Source organism: Alternaria conjuncta, assembly GCF_024043145.1.
Source record: "Alternaria conjuncta strain BMP 0040 chromosome Unknown scaffold_10, whole genome shotgun sequence".
Taxonomy (NCBI): domain Eukaryota; kingdom Fungi; phylum Ascomycota; class Dothideomycetes; order Pleosporales; family Pleosporaceae; genus Alternaria; species Alternaria conjuncta.
The window spans coordinates 1,039,204-1,059,685 of record NW_026250099.1 but is presented as its reverse complement, the minus strand read 5'-3'; the positions used below and the strand labels follow the sequence as shown (position 1 = coordinate 1,059,685).

The 20,482-nt window shown below is 53.7% G+C and overlaps 8 protein-coding genes across 8 annotated transcripts; 5 read left to right on the top strand and 3 right to left on the bottom strand.

The window, feature by feature from the left end:
* Nucleotides 1–865: 865 nt before the first annotated feature.
* On the top strand, nucleotides 866–1,945 carry J4E85_007418 (uncharacterized protein; the record flags this gene model as incomplete). The annotated part of the gene is made up of 1 exon (XM_051471650.1): nucleotides 866–1,945. One exon carries the CDS (start codon nucleotides 866–868, stop codon nucleotides 1,943–1,945), a length of 1,080 nt encoding a protein of 359 aa, XP_051324724.1.
* A 1,110-nt stretch (nucleotides 1,946–3,055) lies between these two features.
* Nucleotides 3,056–3,677, bottom strand: J4E85_007417 (uncharacterized protein; the record flags this gene model as incomplete). Its single annotated transcript, XM_051471649.1, has 2 exons — nucleotides 3,056–3,530; nucleotides 3,634–3,677. 2 exons carry the CDS (start codon nucleotides 3,675–3,677, stop codon nucleotides 3,056–3,058), a joined length of 519 nt encoding a protein of 172 aa, XP_051324723.1.
* Nucleotides 3,678–5,745: 2,068 nt separating this feature from the next.
* On the top strand, nucleotides 5,746–7,130 carry J4E85_007416 (uncharacterized protein; the record flags this gene model as incomplete). Its single annotated transcript, XM_051471648.1, has 3 exons — nucleotides 5,746–5,958; nucleotides 6,009–7,073; nucleotides 7,122–7,130. The coding sequence occupies 3 exons, from the start codon at nucleotides 5,746–5,748 to the stop codon at nucleotides 7,128–7,130; spliced, it is 1,287 nt and encodes a 428-aa protein (XP_051324722.1).
* Nucleotides 7,131–7,616: 486 nt separating this feature from the next.
* J4E85_007415 (uncharacterized protein) lies at nucleotides 7,617–8,775 on the top strand (the record flags this gene model as incomplete). The annotated part of the gene is made up of 3 exons (XM_051471647.1): nucleotides 7,617–7,995; nucleotides 8,055–8,269; nucleotides 8,494–8,775. The coding sequence occupies 3 exons, from the start codon at nucleotides 7,617–7,619 to the stop codon at nucleotides 8,773–8,775; spliced, it is 876 nt and encodes a 291-aa protein (XP_051324721.1).
* Nucleotides 8,776–9,246: 471 nt separating this feature from the next.
* J4E85_007414 (uncharacterized protein) lies at nucleotides 9,247–11,184 on the top strand (the record flags this gene model as incomplete). The annotated part of the gene is made up of 2 exons (XM_051471646.1): nucleotides 9,247–10,621; nucleotides 10,664–11,184. 2 exons carry the CDS (start codon nucleotides 9,247–9,249, stop codon nucleotides 11,182–11,184), a joined length of 1,896 nt encoding a protein of 631 aa, XP_051324720.1.
* A 1,269-nt stretch (nucleotides 11,185–12,453) lies between these two features.
* On the top strand, nucleotides 12,454–13,893 carry J4E85_007413 (uncharacterized protein; the record flags this gene model as incomplete). Its single annotated transcript, XM_051471645.1, has 1 exon — nucleotides 12,454–13,893. One exon carries the CDS (start codon nucleotides 12,454–12,456, stop codon nucleotides 13,891–13,893), a length of 1,440 nt encoding a protein of 479 aa, XP_051324719.1.
* A 261-nt stretch (nucleotides 13,894–14,154) lies between these two features.
* Nucleotides 14,155–15,810, bottom strand: J4E85_007412 (uncharacterized protein; the record flags this gene model as incomplete). The annotated part of the gene is made up of 1 exon (XM_051471644.1): nucleotides 14,155–15,810. The coding sequence occupies one exon, from the start codon at nucleotides 15,808–15,810 to the stop codon at nucleotides 14,155–14,157; it is 1,656 nt and encodes a 551-aa protein (XP_051324718.1).
* Nucleotides 15,811–16,579: 769 nt separating this feature from the next.
* Nucleotides 16,580–19,747, bottom strand: J4E85_007411 (uncharacterized protein; the record flags this gene model as incomplete). Its single annotated transcript, XM_051471643.1, has 4 exons — nucleotides 16,580–18,424; nucleotides 18,480–18,655; nucleotides 18,706–19,183; nucleotides 19,229–19,747. 4 exons carry the CDS (start codon nucleotides 19,745–19,747, stop codon nucleotides 16,580–16,582), a joined length of 3,018 nt encoding a protein of 1,005 aa, XP_051324717.1.
* Nucleotides 19,748–20,482: the final 735 nt, after the last annotated feature.

The window sequence follows — 20,482 nt, the reverse complement described above, 5'->3', positions numbered from 1 at the left end:
TAGCTGCTCCCTGCGATTGATGTTGTACCTACGGTGCTACCGCATCGGATCGCCGCTCCGAAGCTACGCCTGTACTTCAGTGGGCTGTAATGCAGGTCTTTCAATGTCGGCACAGTCACACGTCCCCTAGCCGCCTACTGAAAGAACTTTTTCTCGCGCGAACAGACGTGTGTGGATTATACATGATACTGAGGAACGATGAAGGAGTGAACAGTGGCCCAGACAATTTACAGTCTGAATACGCTAGTGGGTTAGCGCGTAACGGCCAAGGCTCTCGTCCACCGGGCCACGGGTTCCTGCTCACATCTGGTCTCTATCCACCGACAGCGAACATTCCAAGTCAACGCTGCGTATCGATTTTACGCCACAGCTCTAGCTGAAAGAGTGGGTGTCAGCACCATCCGCTAGGGAACCGGGCAAGTCCGATTATGCCTAGGTCGCATCTCCGTCTTCCCTTGCTCGCTCCCTGCAAAGCATCGCGTTCGATGCCTCTCAATAGGAAGTCAGCCATGGCTTGGCTGATGAAGCTGTCTCTTCTGGGTGTGCGAAATTAGGGGGCTTCGTGAAGGCAACGCTTTGTGTAAAACCTGTCCGTGAAACGATGCCCCCTCTTGGCGTAGTGACAGCCGCTTCGGGAACCGAGAGAGGACCAGAGATCATGGAACACTCCAGTGATGCAGCAGGCTCAATTATTGAACACTGTTGAGCTTGCAGAAGCTCGTGAGGACGATATGAACTGGTTGCGTAATTCCAAGAGGTGCGGGGAAATCACGCCGCAGGCGCGGGGTTGAATGCCTAGTTGCCATCAACACTGTCCTCTTCCTTCACTCACAGACACGAGCACAAACAAAAGACGCCGTCCGTCATGGCAAGCAGCTTACGCGTTGCGGCCTGTCATGCATCACCTGTCTTTCTCAATGCACGCAAAACAACAGATAAAGCCCTATCCTTCATCAGACAAGCGGCATCTAACAAGGCCAACCTCGTGGTCTTTCCAGAAACCTACATCTCTGCTTTTCCAATCTGGAGCTCGCTACGGCCCCCTACTGAAAATCACTCGCTGTTCCAGCGTATGGTACAAGAATCTATCTATGCTGACGGCGATGAAATGGAGGCGTTGCGCGAAGCGGCTCGGTCAAACAACATCCTAGTGAGCATCGGCTTCAGCGAAAGGTCGCGACACAGCAACGGCTGCCTGTACAATTCGAACATCTTCATTGGATCCGAAGGCGAAGTCCTAGTTCACCATCGAAAGCTGGTCCCGACTTTCTTCGAAAAGCTCACATGGAGTAGCGGTGACGGCTATGGGCTGCGTGTTGCTAACACGCAGTACGGGCGTATCGGCGCGTTAATCTGTGGCGAAAACACTAATGCACTTGCAAGGTACTCTTTGATCGCGCAAGCAGAGCAAATTCATATATCAACTTGGCCGACGATATGGCCGACAAGAACTTCGCGTCACACAGCGCAAACTGCCGAGCAAACCACCGACGATAGCAATGAGCAGTCGAGTCCAAGCGCTGCGCGTGGAACAAACTACGACAACTTAGCCGCAAACAAGACCCGTGCTGCAGCACATTGCTTTGAAGCAAAATGTTTCGGTGTGGCATGCTCAGGCCATCTTGGTGAAGATGCCATCAAGACGATCATCGAGGGTGCAAGTCAAGCGGATGTGGTAGCCGAGACCCTACACGCTATGCCTCGCGCCGCGACCTTCTTCCTGGATCCTACCGGCGCGCCGTTGCCTAGCTTCACCTACAAAGGTGCGGAGAAAGAACATGTATCCGCATTGCAAGATCAAGAAGACATATTGTATGCCGACATGAATCTTGACGACTGCATCGAGGGCAAACAATACCATGATGTAGTTGGCGGATATCAGCGACCCGACGTGTTTGACCTCAAGGTCGACCGATCCAGAAAACAACCGGTGCGCTTTATTTGAATACTACGGATGTCACCTACCAGTCGTATGTTACTTTAGCCTGCTGTCTCGGAATGCGCCGAAGCGGTTCAGAGTGCGCTCCTCGATCGCGTGCACATCTTATGCACAGGCCGGCACTACTTCGACGCGCCACAACACTTTTGCTCATCACCCTGGAAGCCAGCAAGCTCATCATGGCGCAGTTGTATCACAGAACCCTTCCTTCTACAGCCGATGTAGCGGCCCGTCAATTTTGGGTTTCTTGACCCAAACGTACGGACCCGAGCTGACTGTCAGCAAGTACTTGCGGGGTGAGAGTTCCAAGGTTCTCACCAAATCCTTGGGCGTGGGTTCCGATTCAGATGGCTGCAGATCGAGCAGGGGTCGCGAGCTGTCGCAATCAAAAGCTTAATATTCGGTCGGTCGTAGCTCGGGGACTCTAGAACCACATCACGTCGCACTGCAGCAAGGCCTAGGATAAATGTTCAAACACGCAACTTACTCGTATCTCTTACGAACAACATACGATTCGCATTGACCGCCTGCCATCGATATACCGAACATTCTCCCTGGCTGTTGCCAAGTGCTTTCAAGTTGAGTGCTTACTACTCGTTCCGGTGTCCTGGCATTGCGGAACATGAATCAGCTGGATCTATGATCAACAGCAGGCCTGAGCACATTGCCGACTTCGAGAGGGAAGCGCGTAACTTCACATTCAAACTCGAAGCTTAGCAAGTCTCTGCACATCATCCAGCTATATTGGCCAAGTGAAATGCCACGTTCGCCAGCCCTTGGATACGACATGATTACTCTACACCCTTACAGTTGTAGTGCTGCAAGGCCAGGACCGAAGCTTGTATGCACGTTGCGGCGTTAAGCCATCGGAGTGTCAGCAGGTCGCATTCACCTCAGCTTGAAAAGTACGGATCAAGCCGAATATCGCACGTTGTGCGCGTCAGGATCAGTTACGCACACCAGACGAGTAGCAGCTTTTGCGAGAGAAAGATCCTCTTGTTTGTTGCGCAACTAACGTAGCATCTCAAAACTCTCGCACTCCTCCCAGTCCATCCAGCAAGACGATGTTGCTCCTCTCCGTCTTGCCGTAGTCTCCTGCCCATCACCACTGGCTGCCTAGCCGAACAGATCCCCAAATGCAGACCCGTCGTCTGAGTCCGCGTCGATATCGATACCCTCCTCTCCGTCCTTCCCGTCATCTCCATCCTCTGCAGTTGTCTTTTCATCGTCCTTGATATCAGAATAATTACCACGACCGGCTGGTGTGGCCGTGGTCGCAGTGAGGATGAGTTCCTTGACGTTCTTGTCCTTGAAAGCGTTGCTAAAGAGTGAGGTCCAGATGGGCTCGACGTCCTCGATGCGGGCGGCCTTGAGTAGTGCTTGCAGCTTTTCCGGGGTGATAGCGATGCCTTCGTCGGCGAGGATCAAGGCGGCGTAAGAGACGGCTTGTTCGGCCTTGTTGGTGGTGGTAGACATTGAGATGACGCGGTAAAGTGTGGGTTGGTGATTGGTGACCAGATGAAGAGTTGGGCCGCAGTAGTTGAGGTCGGCCTTTCGATTGGGTTGCTGCTCTAGCTTGGAGAAGCGAAGTCTTTGTGGCGGTGTTGATTCCAGGTGGTCGATTCTTTATGCGAAGTTAGCCGACACGAGTCTCTTTATATGTATCTCGAGAGACACCCGCTCTTCTGAGTCACAACATGCCCTCATCTTTCCAAGCCTGTGCCGGATTCCGACCCATGGATGCGATCCTATTACAGGATCTGCGATGGCCATGTTCCGAATAGCCAGTCACTCACGCTCCCGCGGTTCCAGACGAGCGAAGACGCGGTGTCGATAAACGACTACGATTGGTGCGCGACATTTACGCCTGGAAACTGAACGGTACTGTTGCGACGTTCGAGTCAGCAGAAGGGCGCAACGCCACCCGAAAGAGCGGTTCGCCTCATTGCTCCTCTGAGTCACCGCCAACACCACCACAAGGGAACGTTTCATCAAGTGGCGAGCTTCCAACTCTTGCGTGTCAAATTATTACTCTGCTAGGCACCTCTGATGAGTCGAAAGTCGCAGTAGACATCCCTAACTTCCCCGATACGGTATAACCAGCGACGCAAACGAAATGACACAAGGTAATGATCGGTATGGAGACTGCAAGGTACAAGCAGGCACATAGGATTGCACTGGAAGGTGTCATTAGTTTGTAGCTCGAACTAGCAAGAATTACTATTGGAGCTGGTAAGTAACCATGAAGCTGGCAAGAGATAGTCACGAAGTTCGTTAACACCCCGATGTCGTTTGGGTCAAGGCCCTCCCGCAAGCTTGGACCCAAAGGCAGGAAGCCTACAAAAGGCAGCTCGCCTTCGGACCTGCACAGATACTGGCGCACATGTGCCGCTCTTTGACGCACCATTCACAAGCGTCGTGGTTCTTGGGGAACAGCTCTCCCGACTTCGCTATCAGGGCATGGAGAAGGCCTGCATCCACATCAGTATACTGTCGCATAGGCATAGTGCATTGACTTCCATCGGCGTAGGTGCGCCTGTATGTTTGCTGGAAGCAAAAAGCTTGCATACAGCGTAGCTGTTTTGGCTTTAGTTATTGCCTCGAAGCCCGTCTTCAGCTCTTTGCGTAATTCTGGGGACGAGACGTCCAGCTTCTGCCACATGCTTTTGCCATCTGATAAGCTTGGAAGCCAAACCCGGTAAGGAAGATCAGCTGACCGTTCGTGGGCACCTGCTTCATACGGCCAGCTCGCGAAACCGCAACAAACGCGCCGTCGTTGTCCACTTCGCTGTTCTCTCCGTCTTGCTCGTCGAGCTCAGCACTTGTAGGTGCGGCCTTGTTGTGGTGAGCTTGCTGAGCTGCGTAGGAGAGAACGAGCTCGGTGGAGTGGAAGCTATCGGGGCTTTTCGAACTGGCTTCGCACATCGACGGGCTTTTCGAGGTCGGTCAGCTTGAGGGGCGGCTACTATTAACAAGTCAGTCTAGATCTTTCGCGGACGTCGGGGTGATACATACTAGCTTCGAGCCTCTCGCAAGCACCCGCACCTTGGCTTGTAGCTCTCCCCTCTAGGGATGACAGGGTAGCTTGTTGCTCCACTGCAGCATCTTCGTCATCTGCTGCGAAAGCAGCAACGTCATTATCGGACGGAGTCCGAAGCTCATGCGAGAGTGAAGGCTTCTCGGCGGGTAGCTGGACCGGAGTCTTTGGACGGGCTGCCTGAGAAGCTGTTCCAAGAGTTATCCCCGAAGCTGACGTTGGAGCTGCTGCCGGGGTAGCAGGGGCTGCAAAAGGCGCCGACTTCGCGCCAAAAGCTGCGACCGATGTAGCTGTAGAGGGCGAAGCTGTAAAAGGTGGGGCGAAAGGACGAGGAGCTTCGAAAGTAGTTTGTAGTGGAGGAGCTACGAAAGCAGTTTGTAACGGAGGAGCTGTTGCAAAAGATGAAGCTGTTGCGTATGGGGAAGCTGTTGCGTATGGGGAAGCTGTTGCGTATGGGGAAGCTGTTGCGTATGGCGAAGCTGTTGCGTATGGCGAAGCTGTTGCGTATGGCGAACGCGTCGCGTATACAGAAGCTGAGCTGTACTAGGCTTTTGTCAGCAGCACGAACAGTCACAAGCAAAACTAATAACTTACATGCGGGCATAGCCAAGGCCTCGCATTTCACCAAAGCGCAATGGCCACACCTCATACAAGAAAAAGACTGGGCATCTGCCCTCTAGAAGCCTACATTACCTCATAATGTTGTGAACGTCAGCTTTTATACCAACGTAGACGGCAGTGCACCTGTTTCGCTTTCTCCCCATACAAGATGCCCAACCGAGCAAAGCGACTCGCTATATCCGAGAGACCGATGCATCAGAAGGCAGTGGAAGCACTGCTTGGGCTCAATAAGCTCATCGAGCAGCTTCAAAGCTCCCCTGATACCATGGAAACGCTGGCACCATTCTCCAGCTTGGCTGCACCCGACACGCGCATCAAGTTCGAGCTTCCGGACAAGGGTGCCAATCCAAACTCCACCGTCGTAAGTAGAACGTGGTCGCCACTGAACATCTTATCTACTAACATGCCCAGGTCACGATTCAGCCTAATGGCGGGCAGATCGAGCTTCAGCCACCATCAAACATCATGACCAACTCACCATTTGAGCTTGAAGCTTCAGAGCGTCTCCGCGATCTGGACGCAGCTGCCGCGCGTAAGGAAGCTGTCGAGGTCACAGACACCATTGAGCTGATAGGTATGACACGTGAGATGGATGACGGAGAGCTCCTGGAATTCCTGACGACGGATGAGCGAGCGGTGACTCTGGTGACAAAGCTCCTGGACATCAACGACCAAAACCGGGTCGCATACAAGACCTTGCAGCGGACGTTTACCGCATTTCTCAAGCGGCATCAGGAAGCTCAAGCTGAGTTTTCGTTCGAGCTCCTCGAGGCAGTTCTTCACCTTGAGAAGAACCGAGCTCTGCATGCCCAGGTCGAGCAGATAACTCTTGAGCTGGAGTTGGAGAGAGAGGCAAAGCTTCGATTCAAGGAAGCTGCCGAGGGGCACGTGGAGCTTTCGGCAAGTCGACGTGCTGCGCTTAGTAGCGCGTGTGCGCAAGAGAGGGCTGTCATATCGTACATGACACTTGTACTAACTTCGTCTTACAGAATGCGCGGCGAGCTCCAGGCCAAGCTTGACCTCTCGATCGAGGCTGCCGCCATCTCCCAGGCTGCGCAACAAGTCGCTGCAGGTCACCGACGAGCCTACTTCTGGCAGGGCTTCCTCCGCGGAGCCAAGTGGGATAACAAGCTGCAACCGCTTCGGCGGCTTGTTGGAGAACCAAGCTCAGCTGCTTCTGCCACGACCTCTCGGCCTCCCGCGCCACTCTCCGACAAGCTTACACGTGCCGAAGCTTTCCACGAAGCTGTGTTCCTGCTCTCCTCCCCCCCTTCGGAGGAACTCAAGCTTAGACTACGGGAGCGAGCTGCTCAGCTTTGGGAGCTTGTGCGCAAGACCGACGGCAAAGCTGCGAACTTGCCAGGTCGCTTCAAGGACAACAACAAGGCGGGAATGCCATATCGGCTAGCTGTACCTGCCGAGCTCAAGGCAGAGTATCCTTCCAAGGTCTACTTCGACCACTTCTGGTCTCACGCTGTAAGTTTCTCCCCTACATAACATGATGAATTCCGCTCACACTCTCAGTCCAAATAAGCTACTTCTCTTCACGTCTGCAGCTGCAGCTCTTGTCTCTTTCTCGGCTCGGTCATTGCAGCTAATGACCGTGTTTTCTCTTGCGTCCATAGCTAAATCAGTATCATGATGATTATCCTACTTTTGTGCTTGTAACGTGATACGTCTTTCAACATGACAGCTCATGCCTACTGCGCAGACACTGTTCCATATCCCAACGAATTGCTTGCCGCGATAGTATTGAGGCCCATCGCGGCTTTCTTATGACTGGGCGCCCGGATCGAGGGATCATCTCCTGCAGCACTCGAGGTTGGTGCCGCCCAGTCCAAATGATCACTGCAATTGCTGCGCCCAGGTGGGCTCTGGTGACCCCGGGCTAGCGTGGACTGCCCCAACAGGGCGCGTGCACGTCCTTTACCCCGATTGGGTTTGCGGGCATATCGACCAACGCTGGACCTTCAGCACCTTCACTCTTTCTTCCATCCTCCCGCATCCAGACTCCCAACGATGGTAGAAATATACGAGCGCCCTGGGCCCCCAGCCCCTCCAGCTGAGGACGAAGACTGGCCCCATGGAGACGGCATTCCCGATGACGATGTCAAATCCGCCATAGCCGCCATCACGCACGCCAGACAGTTCTGGGATAAGTATGAAGACCCCACTAGCAGGAAAGCCAACCAGAGAGAGAAATTCTATACCTCACTTGACGGTCACATCGCGCGACTGGAGGATGTCTGGGAAGCGGTAGCTTCATACAACGCGGGAAATTTCTCTTACACGTCGCGAGGCACAACAATGGACACCACCCCGCGGAATACCGAACTCCTTAGCTTGTGGGAACGGCTAATCACCACCCAAGAGGCGCAAGACGACGAAGTCGACATCAGTGACCACTCCATAAGCCGGAGCAGAAGCTTCGTCAAATCGCGCTGACGGGTATACAAGTCGGTTATCTGACCAAAAAGCACGGCAAGAAAGAGAAGGCATCGGATGGACCAGACGTTCGGAAGCCGGTGTATGTCTCCTGGTCAAAGGAACAGAAGCCGCTATATCGGACGTACACGGGGATGCTAGTTCGCCAGCCAGACATAGTATGGCTGCCGAACGCGACAGTCTTTGCAGCTGAGAAGGAAGCCGAGAATCGATGGCGCGATGTCAGGGTGAGCTCTCCGACTTTCCTGTCTACGTCAATCTTCCAATTTGTGCTAACCGCTTTTTGTAATAGGGCGTATTGAGCCTGTACGAGACAAAGCAGCTGAACAAGACGGAGCTTGAATGGTTCTTATTGAACCATGCAGTTAGAGACGTCGCTATCGGACACAAGAAGCAGCTTTTGCCGGAACACGACACCGCAGCTGCCAACCAGTCCTGGAGTATCTGACAGGATCGGGTCGACGCCAATGAGCTTTGGGCAGTTAAGCTGGCGTCTTTACGGAAGCTTACCCCCAAAGCAAACAGCGCTACAATCGCATACGCAGCGGTATATTTGGAATACTACCGAGAGCATGAGCCTAATCTGAAGACCATGCGTGACTGCGAAGTTGACAAGTTCATAGTCCAGTTCTTGGATGCAAGAGTACTGCGACCGGAAGCTGGTACGGACGATGATTTGAAGCTCAAGCCATACAAGTCTCCTAGGGATGTCGGTATCTTTGCGTCCAACTAGGATGACGAGGGGAAAGGATGTTGTGCTTTGGATCCCAGGAGCGAATCTACTACAACACCTCGATCCTCCCCATGGCTGGATTTGCAGAGGTTGCCGCGCTCGCGAACATGAGGTCCATGCAGATTACTTTGCGTGCTCCGTCGCGTCGGCCTCGTTCTGCGCAGTTCTGCGCAGCTCTACGCGGATAACCCAGAGAACTACATCACCTTAAAACAACCTAGAACTCTTTGTTTTGTGTAAAAGTAGACTCCCGAGCACCTCTTCAGATCTGTTGGTGCATGGCGTGGTGTTGCGGTCGGAGGCCACCTGGGCACGCGCGGCCTATAGAAAGGTGGCGGGGTCAAAGCTCACAGTACGCGTATCGCGTATCCGGCGTATTGAGGTGCGCTACCGCAAGCTTCACTCTGCATCATCTATAAAACAACTGCTGCAAGACCCACCTTATGCTTTCAATCTGCCCGAGCCGTTACCATGGCCAAGACGACTGCTTACAGAATGGTATTGCTGCACTTATACACAGCTGCAGCTGCTCTTGGCGCAAGCGCCCTCCTGCCGTATCAAAGCAGTCACCAGCTGCTAGCCAGTAACGACGATCAACAAGCTGTGCTCAACACCCCGCTAGACATTCCGAAGCCTCCAAAGCCCGAAAGATTTGACATCGTCGAACTACCTTTACCCCCAGTTTCTCCAAGCCAAGACCCTGGCGCATGTCCAAATCAGACCGGGTGCATCGCAAGAGAGCTCACCGAGAAGTTTCAAGCTGGAGACTTCACTCCAGACGGCCGGAACGTCATCGTCACGGTAACCTTCGTTGGAGCTCCCGCGGCCCCCGACCCGGCGAGCATCTACGATGGAGTCCAGCTCATCCTCATCAAAGCTGATAGCTCAAACTTCAGCAATGGCGACTCGTGGAAGTGCCTAACTTGTGGGGTACCGGCTGAGAACGCAAGAGAACTGGATCCACAAAGAGACTATCCCCATGTCTTCAGAAGCGGCGACAAAGCAATCTGGGGCCACAACATCCTCGACTGCATTGGAGAGCAGTTGGCTAGCGATGAATGCAAGCCTGACAATATCCACATCTATCCGATTCATTGGTCAGGTGGCAGTCCGCGTGAGCTGCGTATGCACCCTGACGATGTCCATATTGGTTGGAGTTCGTTCACCAATGACGCTGGGCAGTATTCCTACTTCGGGCGTCTGGAGTTCAATGCGAGGCCCTCAGGGTCGGGCCCTGGTGCGCCTCGCTATGACCTGGTTGATGTCGACCTGCTCGTGGATCCAAAGCGCGGAGCTTTCATAACGGCTGATGGCGAGGAGTTGAAGCTTCACCCCGACTCAATCACAATTGGCGAACTGCGGGGTTTCAGTGGTTCCGGCGACGAGATACTCTACATCGGTGCGCCGACCGAGTCGACAAATATCGATCTGTATGCGGTTCACATCGAGACTGGGGTTGTTCGCCGCCTGACCAGTCACCCTGATTACGCTGATCCTATTGCTTTCTCTGCCGATAACCAGTGGTTCGTCACTCAGGATACGCGTGCTAGCAAGCGCCAGATGTGGATGTCGGGTATGCGAGGTATTCCGCCTCTTATCGACATCGTTGCCGTTGCTGTAGCCGCATCTACACGCAACAATGGCCCACGTCGCTTCTTCCAACCAATCTTAATAGATCGTTATGGGGATCGTGAGTCGTACTACGGGCAGCAGGTCAACGGAGAAGGCGATGGTAGCGAAGGAGGCTTTGACGATCCGAACTGGAACGGCCGAGCGGACCCGGCTTTCTCTTTGGACAGCACGCGTATTGTGTACTGGCAGGCCATTGTGACTTCGCCAGCCTGTGGTGGCATCAATCCGCTGCAGTGTCCAACTTCCACTGCCCCAGGTGGGCGTGAGTATCGTGTCATGCTCGCCCAAATGACCGATCGCAAGCCTACGCGTGCAGCCACAGTTTACAAGGTGCCTGGTCGCATACCGTGGGCGACGCCGTTCCCATCAGGAGCCAAGATTCCTTCGCAACCTACACTGAAGCCAGGCAACTATACACTCCATGGAAGCATCTCTGGCTTTGCGAAAGTGGAGCTCATCGGAGACACGGCACATCCACAAGGAGACTCCATCAAGCGTGTCGCTGCCAACTACACCAACTTCTGCAATGATGGCGAGCACATCATCAACGGCTGGGAGGACGTTGAGCTGACGGTTTCGACTCCGAATGTGTGGGACCAGAAGCTTGATTGGTACTCTGACATCTCGCAGACGGGATCTGCGACTGGAAGCAAGAAGACTGGCCCGGACGGGTTTCATTTGAGAATCGATGTGATGAAGAACATACTCGAAGCAAACGGAACGTTGACCACGACGATCGACGGAGTGGAGTATCACCAACCGGCCAACGGTACCTAGAAAGGATCTGATTAGCTACCTAGGTATAGCTGAATTGATGAGCGGCTTCGTGTCAGCTAATCCTCCTAAGTCGCGCGTTCGTCGCGTGTGTATTGAAGTCGCATCGTTGCTTGATCACCGCCATTCGCTTACTCCCATGATTGATGCGGTCTGATCTGTGACAAATGCACGCGTGAGTGGCGTGGGGATAACGCAGAAGTTGTGCTGGTAATCAGCAACACGCGATTCACACACGAGATCGTGTTCGACATGGAGAGGCGGGGCGTTCCGGCTGATGGCGCATCCTTCGATTCTTGAAGCATGATAGGGTGGCGGAAGTGTGATTGTCCCCGGCGGAGCTGCTTTTTGCCAACACGCGGAAAAAGCATACCAGGGCCACAGGCGTGTCGTACAGCGTTCTTCATCAATCGACCGATATCTGCAGATGGGAGAGTCTGTCACGCATGTCGTGTGTCGCATGTAGCATGTTGAGCTGTTTGGCGTGACGGTGACGTACCTAGCGGCCGGACAATTTGCCCTTGCTCAGGTTCAGGCACGTGGCCCTCTTGGCGGCGGGTACCCGCATCTTTCGCCTGCCACCACCGAGGCTTGAGTATCCGCAAGTCGCACGTTTGTGAGTTGCAACCTTCCTCAGCATTCAGTGTTCGGACTCCGACGATGGCGCCATACCCCGTTGTTGTGCTGTGCGAGTGCACACCCGTCATTGACCGACGCCACCCAGTGTGTCGCAACCCAGGATAACCACCCAGCGTCACTTCCACGGCCAGACGCGACCTCGGTGAAGCCGTCTTGACCTGCCACCTGCTTCCCCTGGAATGCCGAGATGGAAATCACCGCTTCACGATAGCGTCCGGCCAGCCAGCTTTAAACTTTGCCCCAAAGGGCTTGCTTTTCAGGGCCAGTTAATCTATCTTATCTAGTGCTGCACATCACCCAGGGCAGGTCCTCTCATTGCCCATGCATCTCTGGATCTACTTGATCCTCCCGGGCAGGTGCATCTGGAGTTTCAGCGGAGACAGGACGAAAGCAGAAGGAGATCAAGTTAGCGCCCGGCGTAATTCGCGAAGTCGGCCAATCAGCGGCAGGCGACACCATGGCACCTCCGACACGTTTATGCTAGAGTATCACCTGCCGACCATTAGGAGAAGGTCGATCGTTACACCAAAATGGAAGGGATGTATAAAAACAACGTTGTTTCACGACATACTGAAGAGCACCGGCAACTTCATTCTAACGTTCCCCATATTCTTCACCCCAAGCAGACTCAAGATGAAGTACGCGCTTGCCGCAGCTCTGATACTCCAGAGCACTACCGTACTCGGTAGCCTTCTGCCTGTTCATTTCAACGCACCTTCTCCAGCACACTTTCTCGACATCGTCAACAATGGCACATACGATCTTGGCTGCAGACCCAAGGCGGTGCCATCGAAAGAAGGTCATTTCGAGCTCCACGCCCTGCTGACCGAGGACCAAATCGCGTACCTTTCCAAAGAGTACGAGAACCATGCAGAGATCAGCCTACACCGTCGTGACCTCAGCAAGAGGGCTGCCACCGCACCGATCGGCACTGGCGACCGTTGGTCGGGCGGTTCTGTCACACCGTCTGGTCTTGGCACCAAGGCTACGGGATCGACCATGAGCAGCATCATGAATCCCACCGAGATCAACTCTGCCATCAAGGGACTCGTCAACGGATACGGTATCAGCACCGTCACTCTGCCATACAAGACCTTCAATGGCGCTACCCAAACCGCCGGATACGTTGGCGCCGGCACAGACAAGTCCAAGTACCGCCTCTATCTCTCCGCTGGAATGCACGCACGCGAACGCGGAGGCCCTGATCAGCTCATCTACTGGATCTCAGATCTCCTCGCCGCGAACAAGGCTGGAAGCGGTCTGAAGTACGGTAGCAAATCATACACCAATGCTCAAGTCAAGAGCGTCCTTGCCGCCGGTATCGTCTTCTTCCCACTCGTCAACCCAGACGGTGTTGCATACGACCAGTCTTCCGGATCACTATGGCGCAAGAACCGCAACACGCGGTCCGGCACTAGCGGTGCCTCCGTCGGTGTAGACATCAACCGCAACTTTGACTTCCTCTGGAACTTCAAGAAGTACTTCGACCCCTCCACATCCCCTGCATCCACCTCGCCAAGCTCAGAGGCCTTTTACGGTTCAGCTGCTGCATCAGAGTCTGAGACCAAGAACCACGTCAGCGTCTACGACTCATTCCCGAAGATCAGGTGGTTCATGGACATTCACTCCGCTACCGGCGACATCCTGTACAACTGGGGTGACGATGAGCTTCAGAGCACCAGCACCACCATGAACTTCCTCAACAGCGCGTATGATGGAAAGAGAGGTCGTCTTGGAGACTCCACGTACAAGGAGTACATTCCCTCGGCTGATGCGACAAACATCAAGAACGTTGCTGCCAAGACGGCGGCTGCGATGCGAGCAGTCGGTGGCCGTGACTACACATCCATGCAGTCTGTCGGCCTCTACGCTACCTCTGGTGCTTCAGACGACTACGCCGCTAGCCGCACATACGCCAAGTCTGGTGCGAACAAGATTCACGGCTTCACCATGGAGTTCGGGTACAGCACCAACTTCTACCCCACTCTGCCCGAGTTCAACACCAACATCCTTGACACCAACGCCGGTTTCATGGACTGGGCGCTTGCCGCGATCGCCGCCGGCCTTGACTAGTTGAGTTGTTTGAGTGCGTAGCGAGAGTCCGATTGCAATAGAGGTGTTATGGCGTTTCAGACATGTATAATGTGGGGATGGGGTGGCATGAGCGGCTCAGAGGAAGTGTTCCTAGAGCGGACGGCGTTGACGAGTATACGAGGGTCGATGACAGATGATGACTTTTTCCGACGGCCGTTGTAGCACGTGTAGTACTTTTATATTGTTCTCAACCAGTTGCCGACTTCCCACAATACATGACGATGAGGCGAGATCATGTCACTACCCTAACTTGAAACCACCTCCACAACCACGCTGGAACAAACCCTCGGGATCAACGTCTCCACTAACACCCTTCAAGAATGTCAAATTCTCCTCTCCGTAGCTCTCGAAAGGCTTTTGCCACGCAGCACAGTAGTTCAGATAGCGATATCGATGACTCGTCCCATGCTCAGTGGCAAAAGCATCAATCTGCTCGATCGCCTCTCTCGTGATAGTCCTCACCACCTCATCATGCTGTTCCAACGCCCAGTTCACTGTAAATTGTACATTAACAAGCGGCTCATCAGATCCTACGTCAAGGCCCAAAGGATTCGCATCGCCCTTCCGCGCCCAAGAAGGTAAACACGGCTGGAGGACAAGCGTCCAATTCATGCCCTTGATGCCATGTTTCTTGATCTTCGGTATCGCATCACGATATGCTTTATGTGCCGCCTCCAAAGTCTGCTTATCGTTCTTGATCGTCGTAGTCGCAAACTCTTGTCGTCGTCCCGGCGGGTTCAAAACACTGAGTTCATCTGTCGCACCAACTAGACTGCGAATCTTGAACGTACTCCACACACGCCCAATCTTATGGAACCCAGAGCTACGCCAACATTCCGGCCAGCCTCTTTCTTTCGTGTCTGGCGCGGTGTGAACGAGGTGCACAGAGATTGCTTGGATGCCAACGGATTGGAGGTACGTGAAGCATGCCAACGGGCCCGCGGCGTAGGGGTCGAAGCGTTGGTCTAGCTCACCGGCCAGTGTTTTCGAGACAGTGTCATGGAATGCTGTGAGCACACTTGGGGCTTTCCATGAGAGGAGATAAATGAACCCGCTCCACACGTTTTTCGCGGCGAAACTGCGGACTGTGAAGCTTGTCACGACGCCGAAGTTGTTTCCTCCGCCTTTGAGTGCACGCCAAAGATCAGGTTTATCGTACTCCGAGGCAGTTACGATCCTTCCATCTGCCAAAACGACCTCGTATTCAAGGACGTTGCTGCACACGAACCCGTATTGCGGCGAGAAGAACGAGAGACCACCGCCGAGCGTGAGGCCAGACACACCAACAGCAGAGTTTCTACCGCCAGCGACCGCGAGACCCTCTTTTTCGAGTTCTGAGTATACATCAATCCACTTGCAGCCAGCGCCAATGACCACGCTCCGCCCGTCCTGTGCAGGAACGACTTGTTTAAAAAGCGACAAGTCTATAAGCACCCCACCTCTGATGCTCGACGCACCAGCAACAGCAGAATGACCTCCACCCCGAATAGCAAATATCGATTCCACCTCTTCTCCCGTTTCCTTCGCTCGCTCAACCCTCAAATCGAACTCGCGTTTGAGAATCTTGACCGCTTGCGCTAGCTCCCACACATTGCGGGGTCGCACGACGCATGCGGGTGGCACCTCACACGCTTTCTGGTCCCAGTACGCGTTCATTGACTCTTCGAATTCCTTTGCCTTGTCTGGCGTGATGATAATGTGTGGAATGGCTGCGACAAGCTTGGCTTTCAGTTGCCGTCCGGACGCTGTTAGGCCATCGTCGAGTCTGAGACGGCCAGGTTTCTCGGCTTCTGCATCGCGCTCGAGTTGGGATGTGCGGACGCTGAGTCGTTTTCTGATGTATACGGTTGCGAGGAGTATGGCTATGCATGAGTAGGATAGCCATGATAGCGCCATCTTGGAGAAGAGTTAGGGAGGCTGGCGCCTAAACTGCGGGCAGACGGGCCAATGCAGCTAGGTATTGTCAAACTGTCGACGGCAATCTTGGAGACAGCATGAAAGATGGGTTTTAGGATGGACCAAGGTATACAATGGTTGGGTTAGGTTATATGGGCTTGGGCGTCACTGGCGTGGAGACATGCTGCGGCATCTGGTTTCACATGTGGATGACATAATCACTTGGCGTCAGCGGGCCTGATCGGTGATGACGAAATGCGTCGCGCAATCTACTACATACGTACAATCCTCCTCTGACAATTGCATCATACTTGGGATGCTGCATGCCTAAAAGTTCAAAGTACAATCAAGCCATAGCAAGCGTACAGTCGGCGTCTAATGCGACCCGAAAGCTATCATCGCCTGGTGGCACGACCAATCAACAGCCATATCTCGTCTCGCTAGCTTGTGATGCCTAAAGGCTGCGCGTCAGGAAGCGGACCCATTTTGTCTCGCTATCGATCTTCCTGACCACACAAGTGACTTTAGTCAAGCCTTTCGGTGTGTGATATCAAGGCGCTCGACCTTGCGCAGGCAATACGACATCCAGACTTCAGTGCCATGGGATATACTCCTGCGTGGGTTCTCTATGCGAGTGACTTCCGGTGCGGATGTAGCTATTAGCACAGCCTTGGCGTATGGCATCTCGTGAATGGCCTATGCACGGATCCTCGAATGATGAGTTTGGGAACTCGAAGGTTCTTCCGCGCGTGAAGAGATAGTCAATCCTTCATATTTCGATATCGGGATACCACTTCTTTACCCACTGGTCAAGAACCTTGGGTCCTACCGGCTTCGTCAGGAATTCGTCAGCGCCAGCATCGTCTGCGGCCTTGCGATCGTTCGAGGAGTCCTGGCCAGTGACGATGAACAAGACGCTCCGTTCATACCCATGCTGCTTCTCCAATCGCCGTATCTGTCGTGTTGCATCGATACCGTCGCATACCGGCATCTGAAGATCCATGAGGATAAGTCCGACTGGTTGGACGGGCAGATTTTGTCGTAGCAGTGGGTCGTACTTGGGTATAAGAGCTTCGGAAAAGATATTGACTGCCTGCTGTCCATCCTTTGCACTCCGAAACGGGATACCACGACGACTGCAGTACATCTCCAATAGGCGAAGGTTGACAGCATTGTCGTCAACAAGAAGTGTCAAGGGTTTGCTTGATGTGGAAGGCTCCCTCGTGAAAGTCGGAGGCTTAGTTTGGATGCGCAAGGTCCGCACCGACTGAACCAATTCATTCTGAAGCCTGTCGGGGAATATTGAACCTCGCTCGGATGGGAGTTGTGGGCGCTCGTTCGAGTCCAGTGTAGAACCTTGACTAGCTGGCTCGATGACGATGCCACCGGTCGCACACAGCCCCGTCTCCAGAGCAGAGGCGCGGAATTCGGCCGAGATTGCGTCCGCATGCTTCAACGCTTGTTCAAATGTTTCCGACAGAAAGGGACCTTGAACGTATACAACATTTCCTTGCCGTCGAACACGTTCAGTGTGGAAGTCGAGAAAGCATGCGCATTCTGGGACAAGACATATCGCGACTTGGTCGGCATCGATGTTCGATGTGTGTCGGTAGAGCTCCGCCAGGTTCGGTGTATAGTCGACGACTACAAAAGCGCCCTTGGGTGTGTTGGACGCTGTCCAGCCGGCGCTCGAAAGATACTGAGTAAAGTAGTCGCCGAGAGACGACGTTGCTGACTTGGACGTGAGGTGGTGGAAGGTTTGCGGAAGCTCACTGAACCTATCCTTCACTGTACGAGAAGCAGGTAATGAGCTTGCACAGACGGGCTCATTGAACGTCGCTCTGATATGCGAACCTGCACCGTAGGGTGAAGTGACCATTGTGATCTCGCCACCCAACAGCGTCGCCGCTTTACTCGCCAAAGTCAAACCAAGAGCAGACTCGGTACCACTAAGGTCGATTCGTTCGTGTGCGTCAAACACGCGGTCATAATTTCCCTTGGGTGTTTTACGCCCACTGTGTTCGACATCGACGACGAGAGACTGGCAGCTCTCCGTAATTGACAAATTCACTGCTACCATACCGCCAGCGGCATTTTGAGCAGCGTTGACCATGAGCGGCTGTATGCAGTCTAGGAATACTCGCATGTCGATAGCAAGCAAGTCGCAGCTTGGTGGTAGATGGTGTTGTATGACAATCGATGGTCGCGTGGACAGATCATCGGATAGGCCCAGTAGTGTTTCCTTCAGCAAAGCATCTTCGATCTCGGTGACTGTATGCATAGTGAGAACGCGTTCCGCCTGTGCAATGTCTGCCCACTGATTCAGCTTAATGAGACTATTCACCGTTGAGATCAGCTCTCTCGCTGACGTCTTGATGGTCTTGATGTAGGTGTATGGGTCCAACTGTTCAATGTCCGGGCTGGCAGTTGGTGAAGAGGCAGCTGTCGAAGGGACCACATTTCGGGATTTTAGCTCCTCGGTCAGGAGCTCGACTGAGCCGAGGATGCCGTGTATAGGCGTTCGCAGCTGATGTGTAATGCCGCGAAGGAACGTTTCTTTGGCGCTGAGCGCCTCCTGAAGTGCACGGCCTTGCCAATAACGACACAGTATTGTCTAAACGTCACAAAGTATCAGCAAGAGCCCCCAGAACGAATCTACCATTGCTTACCGCACACATATGTACGAACCAAGAGTCTATATCATCAAAGACCATCTTGAGATCGTTACTGGCTACTACGAGAAACATTGCCGCACGCTGACTGGTACATTGTGCCGCGATGACCCGTACAGGCCGGGGCGCAGTCATGTCCAAATGATTGAGATTCTCGATGGCGTAATCAAAGTCTGCGAGAGTTAGCGTACGCATCACGTTCGTGCCATTCACAATCACCTACAAGCGGTATCTTCCCAGAGGCCCTGCTCCAATTCCGATGTGCGAAAGCTCGTACCACCAGGAAGGGTTATGTGGCTGTCCGTGGTCTGATAAATGCTCACTCGCGTATTGAGATAAACATCCTCGAGCATTCTGGGGATCACTTCCTCCATGTTGTGGTGGTTGTCGCACTGCTGCTGAGCTAGGGAGAGCAGTTCCAGCATCCGCCTACGTTCCTTCTGACGGCGAGCTCTTGCACTGTGCACTATATCCGTAACAATCCAATCAGCAAGCCTTGCAAGAGACTGCTGTACTGATGGCGAGAGGGGCTCTTGTGGGGAATTAGAAGCGACGCAAAGGGAGCCAAAAGCCACGTGCTCTCCAAATTCAGTATCAAATCTCAACGGTACACCGGCATACGCACGCAAACCACCCTGCTCAACGTGCGGTGACTTCTCGAAGCGCCAATCTTTGGCCATGTTCTGCAGCGCAAAGACAGTCTGTAGCTGTTAGTAGTGACCCTGGCAACAATGATTCACACTTACACCTGGTGGTTGATTGATGGTGTGGGCGCAAGTGCTCTCGCGACGGGGTAATATCGCAAGAGGGAGGTTCACAGTAACCATCCGAGTATAAGTGCTGTGGTTGAGAAGACCAGCAATAACAAACTCCCATCCTACTGTCTCATGCGCGAGATGGACCTTCTCCTGCAGGCGAGACATCAACTCTACATCTTCAAGGGCCCCGCGAGTATAGTAGTAGAGCAATGTCAACCTTAGCCTCTCGTTCCGCGTCAAGACTGGGAAGAGATAGCGATCCGCAGAGCACTGAGGTGGACATAGTGTTTTGGCAGGTATTGGTGCTGGCGTCCAGATGTCGCCATCGTTGGGATACACAGACGTGACTTGTTCCGCAATCCATGGCTCAAGGGGTTTGTCGGCATTCTCAAGATCAAGTATCGGCGCGGTGGTGGTCGGGCGCTCGGACAATGCCGGCGCAGCATGCCTCGATGCGAGGACGGCCGCATCTGCCTTCGGGAAGAAGGCAACGCGCTGGCCGCCCATGGGATGCATCGAGACTTCTGTATGTCGAATTACTGCCCTGCATTGAAAGCAGAGGTCGCGCAGAGTGTTTTGCAGAGGTGTGATACACTGCGGGAGCTAAGGGCTGTCAGAGGGGCGCGCCGGGTGTAACGTTCCAGACTGGTCCAGATGCTCGATCGTGAGGATTGTGGCGACCGCGAAGGATTAGAACTGCGGCGACGATCGCGACAACCGATAGTACCTCAAGAAGAACTGGTATGACGAGGATGAGTTGTTTGCATCTGTTTGTCGTGTTCAGCTCGGAAAACTGCTAGTCGCAATGTATCCCGGCCTGGCGCCTTCCTCCGGGCCGAAGCAATCGGTCGATGAGATGCCTTAGCTGCATTTTCAGAATTCGTTGCCAGACTGCTTGCTCAGCACACAAGCAAACGCCTTTGGACTGTCGCTGCTTGGAAACGCGCTGCGATCGGTTGAGCATAGTGGAAGTGGCAAAGCTCGTGAAGAAAGCATGGGAGGCGGGGCGACAGCTTCCGACGTGTCCTATTGGCTGCGATCTGGCCCACTAATTTCCCAAACCTCACGTCCTCCGGCAGATGTCTACTTCATTTCTTCACAACGCCGCGCCTCGTCTTTTCACCTTGAAACTGCCGTTTTGAGGGGCCAAGATGTCACTTCGAGTCCGCCAGCGCCTCTCTATCCAGAGGACTAGCTCATTGTAGCCTAATGGACATTGCGGCCGAAATGTCAAGCGTGTGT